Source organism: Grus americana, chromosome 2 (assembly GCF_028858705.1).
Source record: "Grus americana isolate bGruAme1 chromosome 2, bGruAme1.mat, whole genome shotgun sequence".
NCBI classification, from domain to species: Eukaryota; Metazoa; Chordata; class Aves; order Gruiformes; family Gruidae; genus Grus; species Grus americana.
This window is the reverse complement of record NC_072853.1, coordinates 121,052,995-121,069,556: the sequence shown is the minus strand read 5'-3', so window position 1 is coordinate 121,069,556 and position 16,562 is coordinate 121,052,995. Positions and strand designations below refer to the sequence as shown.

The 16,562-nt window shown below is 49.7% G+C and overlaps 1 protein-coding gene across 3 annotated transcripts in view; it reads right to left on the bottom strand.

Moving 5' to 3' along the window:
• Window positions 1-16,110, bottom strand: part of LIMD1 (LIM domain containing 1) — a 33,985-nt gene extending 17,875 nt beyond the window's left edge. For 2 of the 3 annotated variants that reach the window (XR_008576121.1, XM_054818547.1), the window contains exons 1-2: window positions 14,864-16,110; window positions 4,390-4,491 (exon numbers count right to left, since the gene is read on the bottom strand). Coding sequence is in view for 2 of the 3 variants with exons in the window: in XM_054818547.1 (XP_054674522.1) it covers window positions 4,390-4,491; window positions 14,864-16,013 (1,252 nt within the window). In the remaining variant the exon portion in view is untranslated. The remainder of the gene's footprint in view (window positions 1-4,389; window positions 4,492-14,863) is intronic. The other variant, XM_054818548.1, reaches the window with a different exon arrangement.
• Window positions 16,111-16,562: the final 452 nt, after the last annotated feature.

The window sequence follows — 16,562 nt, the reverse complement described above, 5'->3', positions numbered from 1 at the left end:
GTAGTAAATGACTCTTGATAACTCTAAACACAATTACATTGTGAAATATTTAAAAAAACCCCCACATTTATATCCCCAGAGGGTGGCAAGAGACAGCCAGCTTGTGTTATTTCAAACTCTGCCACTGGAACAGCAGCCTGTTACCCTTACACAGATATCAACATCAATCTGAGCTTACAAAAAAAAAAAAAAAAAAGAATTAAAAGAAAGCAATGTAATAATGTTGACATGTCAAAGGTCAAATTCTGTGATCTGGCAAACATGCAAGGTTTCCACCTCTTTGTAATGAGGGGTCAAAATCTGGTCCTTGTTTTGGACCTTCTGCAGCAGTTCAACATCGAACCCTCTGTCGAACCACCTTGCAATCTGTTCTTTCTTTCTGACTTCCTTCCTTGCCTAGTGATTTCCTTCACAGTCATCTCTGACACTTCCCTTGCACTTTTTTAGCTTTCAGATTTCCTTTGAGGACCAAGCGGCTCAAGTACAAGACCCTTATGCTCTAAATTACACTGCAAGCAGAGCTAAAAAGGCCTGTTTTCCAGGCAATCTGCAGCAGCCGGATATAAGCCTGGCTGAATCCTAGAGAAACCACTAAAACACCAAAAACAGGTTAGAGCTATACTGTCTAGTTAAATCTATATCATTTATAAGGTCTCCTTACTACCTTAATAATAAATATCAACATCTTGAATCACCTGCATTTCTGGTGTTCTGAGGAGGTATAAACAGGTGATTTAACTTACTGGTTAATGTGTAACAAACTGTTTGGTAACTACAACCGTTTGTCCAACAAACTGAAAAAAAAAACCCCAACCAAGACGGAAACAGACACCTTAAGCTTGCAGGAAATAGCCGTATGAGTTTTGAGGCCTTTTTTTTTTTTTAACCTACTTTCATGGCCCTCCTGTAAAGCAAATATAATTACTAATCCCACAGAAAGAGCCCGAAGTTTTTTCCTCTCCCTCTCTGCAAAAAGCTGCCTTGTTTGTGTCTCTGCCCTGTAACAAACAAGAAGATAAATGAGACATTTGTGCCAAAGTAATCATTCTAAATCTGTTGTTTTGACCTCTAAGCCAAATTTTCTGCATTACATGCCAGTGGCTCAGATAAAACAGTACTTTTTTTTTTCCTGACAACTGAACCCTGTAACGTAGGTGTAGCTCTGCTCAACAAATTACTCTATCATTTATCTCTGAACATAAGTGTATCAATAAACAGAGGGTGTAGGAAATTTGGCACCATGAGGTATCAACCCCCCTCCTCTCCTTAGACCCCCTCGGTTTTCTGTATCTGGGAAACTAATGCACATTTGGACGCAAATCCAACTACGAGCAAAATTAGAAATCCTCACTAAAATGAAAACAGCAGGATAGCAGATATAAATATCTGGAAGACAATATGCTTTACCTTAATAGGTAATTTTGTATATTTTATTTATTGGAGCGGAGATATTCAGCGTTCCACCAGAGCAGAAATTTTAGGATTGAAATCACGAGCAACCTTGACTTCTCAAAGACAAGATTGTACTGGATAGTGTCCAAGATGAACTCCACTTGACCTTAAAAGCAGCACTTACTTTCCAGCTGGAAACCAGAGTTTCCATACAGGCTGCTCAAGATGTGCTTTGCAGCTAGACAGACAACACCGTCCAGACAAATATTTATTTTTCTGGCAGATAAAACGGTCTCCTCATATTTTCTGCAGCAATACAGATGACAGCGAGCCTGCAGAGAGGCACGCGGTCTCTCTGGGTAACGACAGAGCTGTGTGCCCTTCATTTTGTCTTGCAGCCAATGGTCTGGGGGACCGGGAAATAACCTGTGTCTGCAAAAATGGGGATTCCCCTTGGGTACATTTCCTCCCCGAGCGCACGGCAGGATGGCATGTACCAACCCCAGGCGTCAGTTAAGTAGCTGCAATGCAAAGAGGCTTGATGAATCAGAAAGTCAGCCCAGCTACGACTTTACAAGCACAACACGTCAGGTGGCAAGCCACGCTGTTGAGGGGGAGGGAAATAAAAACGCCTTCCCCACGCCTCCCAAGCCCCTGGTGCAAACAACCCCTGCATGAGACCACAGTGGCAGCACAAAAAACCACCTCCTGCACCAGAGGGTTTCCTGTGAGCCTCGCCACTTGTAGATGTACGTGCACGTGTGGGAAACACCACTGCTGCAGAGGCCTTCCTCCCGCACCGCTCTCCGTCGAGTACCAGAAGCCCCACGCCACCACGCGCCCTCCTCTCCATCCATCCATCCGTGCCGGCCACCGCTGCGTCCAGCTCTCAGTGGCTTAGTACGGCCACTGCCCCAATGGGAAGGACTTGAGCTTTCATGAGTAAATTACTCTTCTGTACGTAACAGGCCGAAACAGGCTCTTTCTTATACTCCTGTGGCATCCATCCCCCTTTTTTCATCTCATATGGAAATACAGTATTTTCTACTAAGAGAAATATTACTATTACTCCCCTCCCTTCTTTCCTTCTTTTTTTTTAACTAGCATTTTTACTATTTTTTTTTCTTTCCATTTGAAACCCTTTGCTCCAGCACATCTCCAGAGAGATTCCTCACGTACATCCTGGGTAAGAGAGAAAATGGTCTTCACTTTGCTAAACTTAGGGTTTTTTCCATCTTTCTAGTCGCACCTAACACCCAAACCTTTTCATCTTGCATTGGAAACCTTTGGAAAGGGTTGCCTTTTAGAATGCAGCAAATAGCTACTCTTTCAGTCCTCACCAACCTACATCATTAGAAACGGGATTAAGTTATTTTTTAACCAAACACAAACAGAAACAGAAGTAACCACTGATACCTCTGCAACCACATGTATCTCCCTAGCACTGGACTCCAAATAAAGATGGCAAAATCCATTCTAAAAGGAGGATCAAAAGTGTTTCTTTCGGAAGCATCAGTTGCACAGTAGTAATTTTAGAAATTTAAGACAGCTCGAAGCTGCTGCTGGATTATTTTTAACAGGAGCTTTGTGTACAAGGGCAGTTTGGAGGCCACCCGGCCACAGAGGGCAAGAGGACCCTGAAGCAAAGCCCCAGCTGCAGCCAGGAATCCTCTCCACAGGAGAAGATTTCGAATTAAATTTATAAGAGAGGACAAAAGAGTGAGCTGCTGACTTTTGAGCCTTTAGGAAGCTGCCACCACGTGCAAACACTTTTTCTGTTCAGGTTTACCATCTTCAGTCAGACGACAGTGAAGTACTCTATTGAAAACATAGGTGAGGCAAGGCAGCTGGTGTTGGACAGCTGGGAAATGAACAGAGTTCAAGGTTCAGCTATTATTAAAAAGCACACACATCCTTCTATATTTATTCCCACTTTACAGCTCCAAATAAAACACATGCAGTCTTGATGAGTTTACAACTCTAAATACAATGCAGGAGAAAAACCCTAAGGCTTATCTGGGAAAACCAAACTGATATATACAAAAGCACCAGAAGGATTATTATTATTTTTACTGCTGCCACATCTACAGCTACATTTCTAAAAATACACTAATAGGCCTAGAATTAAACATAACAAAGTAGAAATACCACTGGCTTACAAACACAGCCACAATTTGAAATCAAGCAGCCTGTTCCTCATCCCAGCTCCATCACGGACCTCCTCAAAAAGCCACTCCGGAGGATCCATACATTGGTGCATGCTATACACTCCAGCAAGCTTCACGTGTGGGTCTGACAAGTGGCAAGGAGCTCGGTGGGGCCAGCTGAACTATCCACCCTGCTTCTCGGGCAGATTTCACAGGGCTCGCCATCGCTGCTCCCAGCCTGATACCTCTGGCACAACAACCAGCTCCCCCCCTGCAATAACCAGAAAACAAGCCGGCGGAGACATGCCCCTCGTCGCTGGGGATGGCTCCATTTCTCCAGAGAAAGAACAAGCAAAACATGTAACCTGGGTCAATCATGCACTTAGATGCTTTGACCAGAGGTCCCGCAGAATGGCAAAACGCTTACAGCGAGTAAAGGTAACGCACGCAGTGAAAACACCGTGACTGGACCGACCAGAATGGCTGTCTGACATGACAAATAAAAAAAAAACCCTAAATGCAAGATAAGGCATATTCACTGCCACTTTGAAAAAACACTCTTACAAATAAATAAAAAAAAAAAAGTAGCTGTAATAGAGAGGCAGAGGAATGAAAACAACCATCCCCCATACCAGAAGACAGCCGGCCAGCACAATCCAAAGTATCTTTTCTACGTGCCCTGCCAGAATCTGTTCAAAACCAAAGAGCAACCACCGCCACCAAGACATACAGGTGCAGCAGAGAATTCAATAACCCAATAACCACCTCCTTTTTTCCCCTCGTTTAAACCAGAGAAACATTAAGCCTGAATAGTTTGCCCCAGGTGGCAGGCCAGGCAGGGGGTACTCACTGCAAGCTCCGCAGGTGAAGCAGCCATCGTGGTAGAGGTTGCCCATGGCCTGGCAAGCCTGGTTTGCTCCATACACCCCCTTGCTGCACTTCACGCAGGTGCCTGGAGGAAAGAGAGGGAGACAGAGGTCAGAAACAGGACCTGGCATGGTGGCTGGGGTCACTGGCTGGGCGACTGCACCTGGGATTCAGCGCGGTGGCTCGGCAGCTTAGGAACAGATGGTTCCTTGTAGCCACAAGACGTGGGTGACACTGGTGTTACCCACGCTGAGAGGTGCTGTTAACCACGGTCACAATGGTCATCAAACCTTCATGGCAAAAGCTTTTTGCAAAAAAGTAAACTGGACAACAACAGCCCTGTTAGTCTACAGCAACATCTCCTTCCTTCACCCATTCATTCCCACAAACTTAATATACATTTAAAACCACTTAATGTCCCTCCCAAAAGCCTGAGTGGCAGCAAGTGGTGCTCAGGGCTGTTCACAGACCAATAGTTTCTGCTACTTATTGCATAAAATAAGCTTGTTGGTTGCAACCAATGTGAGGAAAACACACGTCTTCACTTAGCCCCTTTAAATCTTCATTGCTTTCAGACCCCGCTCACATCTGCTGAAAGCCCAAAGGATTTCCCACCAAAACAGAGCTGAACCGACTACCTGACACCTATCTCTCCCCCCTCTGTCACCCACATCTGAACAGAGAGACCCAACATAGGCGCTTTCTACAGACCATGTAGACCATCCTGCCCAGACGTTGTTGTCACCTCTTGCAGGACAAGAAGTCAGTTTTAAGGAGAAGATACCTGGTGGCGGCGGCACCACCAGCCAAGGGGGGCTGACTCTCAGGTGGCCCATGGGGTGAAGGAGAACCACAGCCAGCACAAATGGTCAACTTCTGGCTATAAGCTGTCCCAAGCGCAAGTCCAAGCTGCTCCTCACGCCCAGGCTTTCCTGCCTCCACCATCACCTGAAGACCAGGGTCAGCTCTGGAGCTCAGCTCAGTTGCTGGCACAGCCAAGCACATTTCCACCAGCACCTGCCCAGGTGTGGGGCTCCAACCCAAAACCCAAGCCAGGCAGACAGCGTAGGGTGACGATTTCCACCTCACAAGGAAGCCGCTGGGACCCTCCAGGCACAGACCTGTCTGATCAGGGCTGGGAAATGGCGGCAACGGGGCAGATGTGTGGTGGTAGGGGGGAGGGACTGCAAGAAGACTTTAGCACTGCAGGTTCTCAAAGGGTGTTGTGTGTTCAGCTAGGGCCTCTCAAATCTCACCGCATTTCCATGTGAAACTATTTTGATGACTGCGTAAGAAGTGACAACTGAGTTTCACGCTTTTGATGGCATCCGCTAGCAGGACCTGCTCCCTCCACCTAACAGGGAGAAAAGCAGCAAGGCTGCCCAAAACCACTATTAGTGGCTGGAGAGAGAAAGTCCTTGTCTGAGGAAAATGACACATCAAGCCAGTTTACCTACTTCAGGCATTACCCCGTGATTGAGATAGACCAGTTTTAGAGCAGCACCACCTTTTACCTACCTCTAAACGGGCAGCTTTAATCTGTGTTTGAACAAATAAACACGGATCTACTCAAAAAGGGCAGTGTGAAGGACAAATAGAAGACATGCTTCTTTCTCTGGTCCATGATGACCCTGCAGATGTGAGTTCACCTCCAGGTCTCTCCTTCCGCTGCTGCTCAGTCCCATTCACCCCAACTCTTAAACGCCCTAGAGAAGGGACTGTTGCTCACATCTCGCTCCTACTGGCCCAAGAAGCATCATCTTGCTGGAGTTCCTTAGTCATGCTGTGGTTAACAAAACTTCACTTCTTTTGGGGCCTTGCAAGCTCCAGAGTAATTGGAAAGGTCTGGTGAAAGTTAGGAAGAAACCCAAGGAACTTACGACAGCGCTGAAAAGTAACTCCCAGCTCCGGCAGCACCACGCTGGCAGTCCCAGGCTGATTAACAATTTCTTCCCGTGGCCATCAGTTTTCACACTACGGGGATAAAAACGCCCAGGAGCCCTTTGCAGTAGAGCACGCACGGCTGCTAAAAAGCAGATACTTCATTTTCCCAGAGCTGACCTGGCTCTCTGTGCTGCAGCTGCCTGCGTGCATTCAACCAGCATGCTGAAAGCCGTCCTAGTGCTGCTGCAAGCCCCACTGCACTCAGAGCCAGAGTCCAAACTGACACAAACCTGGAGAGAATGCTGCAGAGAATAATTAGTTACTCTGTTTTGTCCAAATCCAACCTGAACTGAAATGCTAGATTGGCCGCGGGCCCACCTCAGCCTGCAGACTGGCACCAAGTTAGCAAAACTTGCTGGTTCTTTTCGAACAAAGCAGATTTATCTCAGTCATTTATTGAAGGAAACACTTTAAGAAAGCAAAAGATAAATCATGCAGGCATTGCAAAAAAAAAAAAAGAAGAAAAAAAAAGACAAAAAAAAAGACAAGCCAAAGATAAGAAAAATTGGCCTTTCAAATGGATGTTTTCTCCCAGGAACGCGTACGTTCAGTGGCAGCCTGAGATGCTGTGCAATTATCTGACACAAGAGCTAACAGCTACCTCACAAAATTCCCTCTCGACTACAGCAATGCCGAGTCGTAGAAAGGGAGCGAGCAGAAAACCTGCTGATTTTGCTGTTCAAAGCCTTTCCATGACATTCACCAGGCTCTCCACAGAACCAATGTATTCATTGCACTCCAAGTGCTGCATTTTTCCCTTCTCCGTGCCAATGAGCGGCTGCTCCAGAAAAAAAAAATCACCAGTGTGCTCCGATTTCCTCCTTTCCAGAAAGCAGCCGGGCGACAATGAATATGGATGAGCAAGAAGAGCAAGCAGGAGGCAGAAGGCACAGCAGCTGCCCGCAGGCACAGTGCACGGTAAAGATGCTGGCAGGCATCTAAAGCCGCTATAAAATACCCTAACACAAATCCCACAGAGGGCAGAAATTGCCTGTGCTGTCTCCTGTCCATCCCATTTAAGTTTCAGAGCCCGTATTTTCCCCAACGGGACAGATAGTCCGGCTGGAGCCTGCAGGAGCTTCCCAGGCTCCCGTATCCTTCCCCAAACCTTTCTCCACCTCCTGCCCCTTGACTGCCCCCACCATCCTTCCCCCTTGCCTCATCTCTAAGTACACGTTCCCCCACATCCCCTGCTTGACCCTTTTATCAGCTTCTTTAAATATTTAGGCCCTTAAAACATGGAAAATGAAGTCATAGAATGAAAGGGCTTTTAAAATAAATTGACAATGTTGTCTGTAAAAACTATAATGCGCTAAATTACCCAACTACGTAATAACCAACCATGCTATAAATATTTATAGATGTCCTGTGGCAAGGTTGACAACTGAGAAATGGCATGATGGCAAATCTGTGTATAGTTTATGCTTCTACTTGTATCTGCTAAATCTTACTTGAAAGCCAATTAAATCTCGGTGGCAACTGCAATTATTTTAGAAATCAGTCTTTACTTTTCCCAAATATAACATTCTGAAGTATTTTAAGCCACATACTTGAGCCTTCATCTCTGACTCTTAGCCCAACTGGTCTGAAAGGGGATAAAAAGGTGATTTTTTTTTTTATTGATTTCTGCTTTCTGCTCACTTCCTGCCGCCACGATAATCCTGTTCTTTCGGCTTAGGCTACGCAAGGAAAAAGCAATACCTGTTGCTGACGGTGGCCAGTCGCTGAGCCCGGCAACACGTGTGTGAAGCCAGGCTGATGGAAGGCAGCGCAGCGCAGGCGACATCCAACCCCATCCTGCCACAAAACGGGCTGTGCGCCCTGCTCCACGCCAGCTCCGACGACTACTTCCCGAAACAGTGCTGAGCGTGCTTTCTGCTAGCCAGGGCGTAAAGTTAAAATGTCAGCAGCATCAGTGCAGTCCCACACGCCACTGGCACTAGTCAGAAGCTCTGGGTAATTTTCTTGGCATAGAGCAGCTTTTAGCAAAAACTTCTCTCCTCAGCTCGAAGCAAGGGGGAGATCCCGAGTAGCCACGGCTCAGCAAGATGCTCGATTCCTGCACTCATTTTGCTGCGCCTAACGAGCATTTATGCGAGCGCCCATCTGAGCGGATATCCCCTCCGAAATTACGGCTTTTAACCTCAGACAATGTTATTAAGGAGAAATGAAAGGTTTCTCTTTTGCCACCAGGATGACAAACCCAAAGCACCACAAATGCACGGCGCCGGTAAATTCACGCTCGAGTGCGCCAGCAGAATGGTAGCCAGATTTGGAAAGGGAAAGGGATGGAAATTGCTGATTTCGGCTCAATTTCTGCCGGCAGGGCAGCCTGGCCCCGGACAACAAAGAAATCTCTGTTCCCTTTCGCATCATGTGGAAAGCAACCGCCCGCGCTGCAGCTGAGCGCCTGAACAAAGGGACTTTTGGGGCAGAGCTGGGACCGAAAACATGCCCTGTAAGCCATGTCTCAGCGCTCACCGTACTCCATCTCGGTGCTGCAAACCAGAAGGAGGGCAACCACTGAGAACAGCCTCAGCTTACAAGATCAAACGGGTCCAATGCAAACCTCAAGGGCTGTCAGAAATGAAAGTGAACCCGGCACGAAGTCTGAAATGTCAGTCCCACCCTCAGTTCAACAAGTTCATTTCCATTTACCGCCAGACTCAAAGCCTTTAGAGATGTTTTTTCCTCTACATGTTGCTATTGCACGCTCACCAGAAGGAGCTGTTACTTACTATATCCCACTCGCTAAAAATTCAGTGCAAGCCACACTGAACAGCAGCGTTTTCTGGGACTGTAGATGTATTTCCACATGCCAGACATCATCCATCTACGAACCAAGAACATACTTGTGCTTTTTTTCCAGCAGCAGCCCCCTTCTTTTCAGCAGCATCTCTGTCCTCAGCAGCATCCAGGACAGCCGAGCTTTCCTACATGTGCTCCAGGCTGGGTTTGCTAAGACTGTCGCTTAATTTTAGAGGGCCAAATGTGTTGCTGTCCTGCTTCCATGGTGAGATTTCCTTGCCACATCAATCTGGTCCTGGATAAGAGGAATGCAGCGGCAAGATGAGGGAAGAGTTTGGTGGTGTGGGTCTGCATACGTAGCTAATCCCAAAACAGCGCTCGGAAGAATAAGGCTATCCTGCCCCTTCCACTTACTCCATGCAAGCCACGTATCCACGATCACCTTGACTCTTCTCCACCACACGTAACTGGGTTTTGCCCCCTCCTTACAGGAGGCTGGATTTATGCTAAAGAACTGCCCCCCCCAAGTTGCATTTGGAAGAAAACCCCAGAACCTTTACAGATAAATACCTCTGGGATCATCTTTCCCATCAGCCCGACCCATCTGTTAATTCCAGGAAAACCAAGTCCTCCACTTACACTCACATTTTTTTCAAACACCATACTCTGAAAAAAAAAAAAGACTTCACCTGTCATACCCAATGTGATACTCAGTTCTTCAGGTTTTACTTCAGACCTTCTCCAGAACCTGATGCCACCTCCCCGTGGCTCACCTTAACCACGTCATTTCTACATCAAACTCTAAATCAGACACATTGCGTGCCTCGCTATGCTGTTATCCCCTGCTGTGCAATCGCTCTTGCTGGAGAGTTGATTTCAAGGAGATCTGGAGGCCCACGTGAGATCGAGTGCCTGGAAAACCTGGCAGTTTGGTCCCATTCACCACTGGGTGACTGGGTTGTCACTCAGTGGTAGCAAAGATGTACAGGTACTCTCTGCCCAAAGAACCACGGAGTTGGTAAATGCAGTTTTTCTTTACCATTTTTGCATGCCATGTTCTTGACCCCCAACTTTGCTGTAGACAGTCGTGTACACGCTGCCAGCGATGTACAAAAATGGCATCAAACTCACATCAGTGACATTTTAAATACCTTATAGCGATGTCAGAGATTACGGTAACGCCAGTGCCAAATGAATGAGGCTCCTTATTCGTTTCAGTCTCCACTGCCACAGTATCTTGGCTGAAAGACCAATTGCTCCTCTGCCTCAACTCCCTCCTTTTTCTTTCCTTTTGGTAGATTTTTCCTTAGCTTGCAAACCCAGCTTAGCTCCCATGAGGAAAGGAGGAGAAGCGCATACTGCTGTAATCTTGAAGAGCCGTATCCCAGGCAAATATTTATTTGCTCGGTTCCTTGCAGTGAGATAAGCTTTGCAATCTGCACACACCCACTACTTCACGTGCTGTCATCCTTCCAGCCTTCCTTGTTCCACCAGGACCCACCTCGTCCTGCCTCCCCCTCCTCTCCGCTGCAGGCCAGCGGCTCCTTCCCGCTGCAGCGTTCTCCCAGGAGCAGGCAGCGAGGGATGCCTCTGCTCATTCCCAGTGGAAACAACGCCATTAGCATCATCCATGTACAAAACAAACCTCAGAAGAACTACTAAGCAGAAATTCTCCGCTCGGCAGCCTGAATTACCCTCGTTGCCACCAAATCAGCCTGGTGCACCATCATCATCAGGGTTTGGTAAAGTCCGCAGGTATGCGCAGCCTTCAAGTTAAACCAATTGTGGTTTTGGCAGTAGTAAAATGCTAACTTCACTATGCACACGATTTCAAAAGTGCTCCACTGGCCTTCGAGCTGATTATACCCATTCAAAGGTGCTGGGGTTCTAGGTCTCCATGGGGTTTCAGTGACTCAGCTACCGCTCTGCTTCTGCCAAGGGGCAAAGAAACCTGCAGGCTTCGCTATGAGATCTTCTCTGCCCGACTGCTGGAAAGCATCCCAGCATACCGCTGCAAAACAAGGTGTCTGGGGCTCTCCTAAAATACCTGCGGCTTATCAGCTCTGCTCTAAATAATAAGGGAGGAAGCCAGAACTCAACACCTAACAAATATTTATGAGAAGAAAAACCATTTATAAAATTTGTTTTTAAAAAAGCTCTTGGTAAGGGTGAAGATAGCCTTCATCAGATGGAGATTTCCATCTAGCTATGTGAAATAAGCATTGGTAAAAATGTGATGCTACACGTTACACCTCTAAAAGTGCCCATCCTGTGCCTGCAGACCAAGGAAGTGCATGGTACCACAGGTTCTGCTAAAATGAATGGCAAAACCTCCCTGCCAACCCCAATGGCTCTCAGCCTGGCCTCTGCCCTGCCCAGTCACTTCCAGGCAGTGCAGGGAGATGCTCAGTTTGGTTGTGTGCCTGCCCAGCTCTCACCTGAAAACTCATCCGGCACCAGTCCTCGGGATGGTGCAGCCTCACCTAACCCGAAACATCTGCATTGCACTGGGTGGTGCTAGGAGAGGAGTCGCAACTCCCTCAGTCACTCCTATTTAATTAATCTTCCCATTTGCCAAGTGGAGATGAAAGCTGGTGCATTCAAAGGAACACCATGAGTTCAGGCAGTCCCGGAAATTCAGTGGGATTCAGGTACCTTGTTCCTGGACATTGCCTGGAAACAGTACACCAAAAACCTGAAAGCAACCTGAGGTGGTTTCCAGTGGCATCTCCTGGGACCTGGGGCCCCTTCTCTGCTGCAGTGGAACGAGCCTCTCCAGGGAGCAATTTCAGGATTTCCCTCCTCAAGCGTAAGACCTGGGTGATACCTGAGACTCCCCATGTCCTCCTCGACAGCCCACATAAATCAAGTCAGCGCTTCAAAAGCACTCTTGGAGAATCCAAATTCCTCCAGAGACATGTGCAGCCCGTGCTGCTCACACATATGCCACTATTTAAAAAAAGAAAATTCTTGGCTTTGCTTCTTTCACTTGTTGCACATACTCTGAGCAGACAAACGGATTTTGTACAGCAAGCTGGTGCTGACAGATAAACAGACTATCTGTTACTCCTCAGCAGAGCATCCTACCTACATTATGCCTACTCCCTAGCTTACCCTTTTCTAGGCTTTGATTTACAAACACTCATTTTCACGTAATAAAGGAAAAAGCAGCTCCTTTACTGTGATCAGAATTAATTAATTGTTCATGATAAATATCTGGTCCAGACTGAGACAGACTGAAGGACTGTACGTTACCAAGACAGACAGCTCCATCTTAAAAAAAATCCCCTTGTTACAAAAGCAGCACCCAAAATTAGGAGAGCTGAGAGCATTTTAGATAAAAAACTTTGGTCATTTGCACTTCAGTCCTGGTTTCATTTCCTGGCTCCCATGTACTGTAAAGCTGCTGCATTAAACTTCCCTTCACTGGGGCAAAGCCTGTAACAAAACAAACTGTTGATCCTTTTTATCACTGTTGCATAAAAGCACATATTTTCCATCCTAAAGTTTGCTAGCTTGAGGGTATGGCATAGCAAAGACAGATTCAGAAGACCAGCTAGGTTCTTTACTCCTTCAAAGGAAGTAAGATAACTGTGAAAAAATGAAAACAGAAGTGAGAAAGGGGGAGGAGGTGAGAACTAAAATACCTCGGGTCTTTGCCCCTTCCTGCTCCCTGGTCCTCCACAGGACAGATACGTGGAGCCTCCCACACAGAGCTGAGGCTCCACAAAACATTACTTCTTCCTCTGCCATGACTGCAGCATTTCGTTTTTCCCTCTCCTCCTTCCCAAATTTCTCAGACACTACACACCCTGGTATAAAACCTCCTGCCAGGAGGATGTCAGAAGACCTCACTGGGAACCAGGCAGCCTCCATCTCTCCTCCCTCCCCAGGGCTCCCCCGTAACTCGGCCGCCTGACCAGCGGGACTCTCCGGGCTGCCAGAATTACTCCTGCCACTACAGATTTCCCGCGGGATGAAAGCCTCCCCTGGTGCTACCACCTATTTTGTGTAAAAATAATCTAACCACCAACTATGTCTCTCTGCTTTCTCATCCCATCCCCATGCACATTTTGGACGAGGTATGATCCAGCTGGTTTACTTGCACCGGAGAAGACGCGTGCAGCAGGCTCTGCTGGAGAGACCCCCGACACCTCTCCGGTGGAGCTAAACGTTGCCTCCAGCAAAATATTCCCATTTTTGAGCACCGCCTCCCACGAGACTGCTGTTCCAACCCCATCTTCATTATCAGCTCCTCGTCACAGGGTTTGGCCCTACTCAGACCAGGCTCCCTGAGCTTCTTCAAACCGCGTGCTGCCTGCACGGGACAGAAAGTGCCCAAACACGTTTACAGGCCAAAATACTCCAAGCGCAGCAACTCGACACATCACTTGTCCGCGACAGAGTAAAAACATCTGCCCTGCCACAAGGCTGAATCCAACCTCAGATACCGAGATAAATAATCCCAGCACAACCCTATGTGGGTGAGTACCACTGCCCGATGCCAGGAAACACATTTTATTACGCAGTTTGCAACTGAGCACTCGGTGGTCCCTCCAGCTACATCCCCGAAGCGTGGCATGAAGCCCGGGGCTGCTCCTGTGTGCACAGACCATCGCTGAGCCACGCACCGACCCCGCTGGGCAGGATCCTGTGCAACGGCACCTGTGCAGCCTAAGACACAAACCCTTCCTCTGCACCACGCTGAAGAGTTTAACCTGTCCCTGCTTCTACTTTTGTGACCATGAGTCTAAAATCATGAGGAAAATCCAGACACTAGACCTGCTCCGGTCATTTGTTAAATTAACTGTGGAGTTCTCAGCCTTCCCTGCAAATCCAGGTTTCCTTCTCCCAAAAGGTGAACTATCTCATCTGCTATTAAATGGCACGGCAGGGAAAGGAAACGCTCGATTTGCCCCTGACCTTCTGCCATCCTGGGGCAGTAAATCAGTTTAATCCAGCAGGACATTTAATATTCCCACTGGGAGATCCTCACATATAAGCAGTCCCTTTCCACTGCCAAGTGCCAGCAATAACCTCTGGTGGCAGTGTGGACTACTTGCGGACCCAACATTTAGGGAGGACTGTGCCTACCACTCATTCTTCTGCTGTCTGCAGGATGCTCTGATACTTTCAGAGCTGATGGGGACCAGCACCTGAGGGTGGGGAGGGGGGGGAAATCCTGGCAAGTTTGGGAAACCACCACCCTTCCCATCCTCAAGCAACTACTCTTCAAGACATCCCGCAAGCACACCCGGCCGTGGCTGCCTCCATGGGGGTTACTGCCAAGGGGTGCCTGCCACTGGCCCCCCCTCAAGCTCAGAGACCTTCTCGGTGCCTGCAGTGTATGCAGGCGTGACTCCTCCGCAGGCTGGAGCCTTCCCCCTCACACGTGGTCAGGCAACATACTTTTAAGACATGGAGAACCATGAGTACTGTCAAGAAAAGTTAAGTGCCTCCCTGCCAGCAATGAAGGGCACTTCAAAAGATGCTGCTCCAACTTCTTCTCAGCACTGTCCTCCCCAAAGCTGCTACACTATCTCTGCTTTAAAATTTAAGAGGTAGGATTAAAGAAAAAAGCATCACAGTACGAAAAGCTTCCAGTCCACTGATAAATAAAAGTTAAGTAACAAAAAAAACCCCTGAGCAACTGAAAAAGCATAACCAAGCAGGCGTACGGGGACACACAACCCTGCAGGTGCGAACCCTGCAGCGACACTGTGCAACAAACCCTTTTCGCACCGACTGGCAGACTGCCTCCTTACCAAAGTAATCGGCCTTTGGCCGAGCATCCATCTCCTGCTCCAGGCGCTGGGTCAGTGCCTCCAGTTTCAGCTCGGCTGCTGACGGCCCTTGCTCCGGCTGTGGAAGGAGGGTCTGGCAGGGCAGCTTCACCTTCGCTGTGCTGGAGCCCTCCGGGTGCCTGGCATCCGACCGTGGGCCGCTTGTGCCCTCCAGGAAAGGCGACTGTGGAGCATCTGAGGCCATCGGCCCGCGCAAGGCCAGGCGCGAGGAGCCTGGCTCAGGGCTCGCGCTGCTGCCGTTGGGCCGGTGGTTTTGACCATGGGCCACGAAGTGGCCAGACAGGCCAGGGTAGGCAGTGGCATGCTGGTAGTCCACGCTCGGGGTGGTGGGTGCAGAGCCAGGGGAGAAGGACAGCGGGACGCCCTGGTACCACGGCTGGCTGCCATCCCCTCCGGCCCTGGGACCACAGGGGTCAGCAGGGCCCGAAAACCCTCGGGCAGGCTGCACTGAGGGGGCTGAGAAGGACGAAGACCTCTGCTGCGGTGGCGCTCCCGGCGCCCCCTCCTCCGTCCCCACTGAGGATGCTGGGGGGGTCCAGGTGTGCGAGAAGGAGGAGGACCTCTGCTCCCCGGCGCCCCGCCTGCCCTCGCTGCCATTCTCCTGCCTGCCACGGCAAGGGTGGGGGTCACTGGTACTCTCGGCGTGCTGCTCCCCACGCCCTGCGCCGAGCCGCGAGCCCCCCACTTTGGGGATCCTGTCGGGCTCTGCTTCCCAGCCCCGGTGCCCAGCCTGGCTCCCCGGGGCCTCGGCACGCACCCCGCTGTCACCGAAGCCGCGCTCCCCTCCGTCATACGACCTCGTGCGTGGCCCCTCGGCGGCAGAGGCAGGGGGCGGCTTGGCACCCCGTACCGCCGGTGGGCTGGGCCGGGGGGCGTTGAAGGTGGCCCCTCCGTTCAGGGCAGCCATCAGCATCTCATCCTGCTGCTGCTGCTGCTGCTGGAGGTGGATCTTGGCCATTTTGGTGGCAAAGACCCGCCTGGTCTCCTCGAACTCGGGGTTGTTACCGGCAGCTTTGTCCACCCGAAAGAGACCGTCCTTGGAGGCCTCGTACATATTGAGATCTTCGATGAACTTGCTGGCTTCCAGACCCAGGTCGTCGTACTTATCCATCCCGCCCGGCTTAGCGGGATGACCCCCGCCTTCCTCCTCCTCCTCCTTCTTCTCCTCCTCCTCCTCCTTCCTGCCGGGCTCAGGGTACTGCCGGCAGCGGCAGCCGCTCCGTCCCGCCGCGCCGTCTCACTCCCGCCGCGCCCGTCCCAGGCGGGGGGCGGGGCGGGGGGCGGGGCCAGGGGGCAGGGGCGGGGCGTTCGCCCCGCCCCTGTCCCCTGGCCCCGCCCCCAGCCCCGCCCCCGCGCAGCGCGAAGCAGCCGCTGGTCGCCGGTTTATGGTGGTTGCGTGTGCGGGCAATCAAAAGACGTCACGTGCGTTTCCAGTGACGCAACGCGCGCAAATAGCGCGCTGCAGCCAGCATAGGCGATGCTTGGGAAAGGGCCAGATAACGCAGCTGTGACTCGGAAAAGGATGCGCACAGTGATTGAAATCGCCCGGATGATGCAAGGAGGAAGTTTTTCCCTCGGTCTCCTCCAGATAACGCTACTTTTCTCACCTCATTCCCCTGAGGAATGACCATTCAGGCCCTGAAACCCTCATGAAAAACCC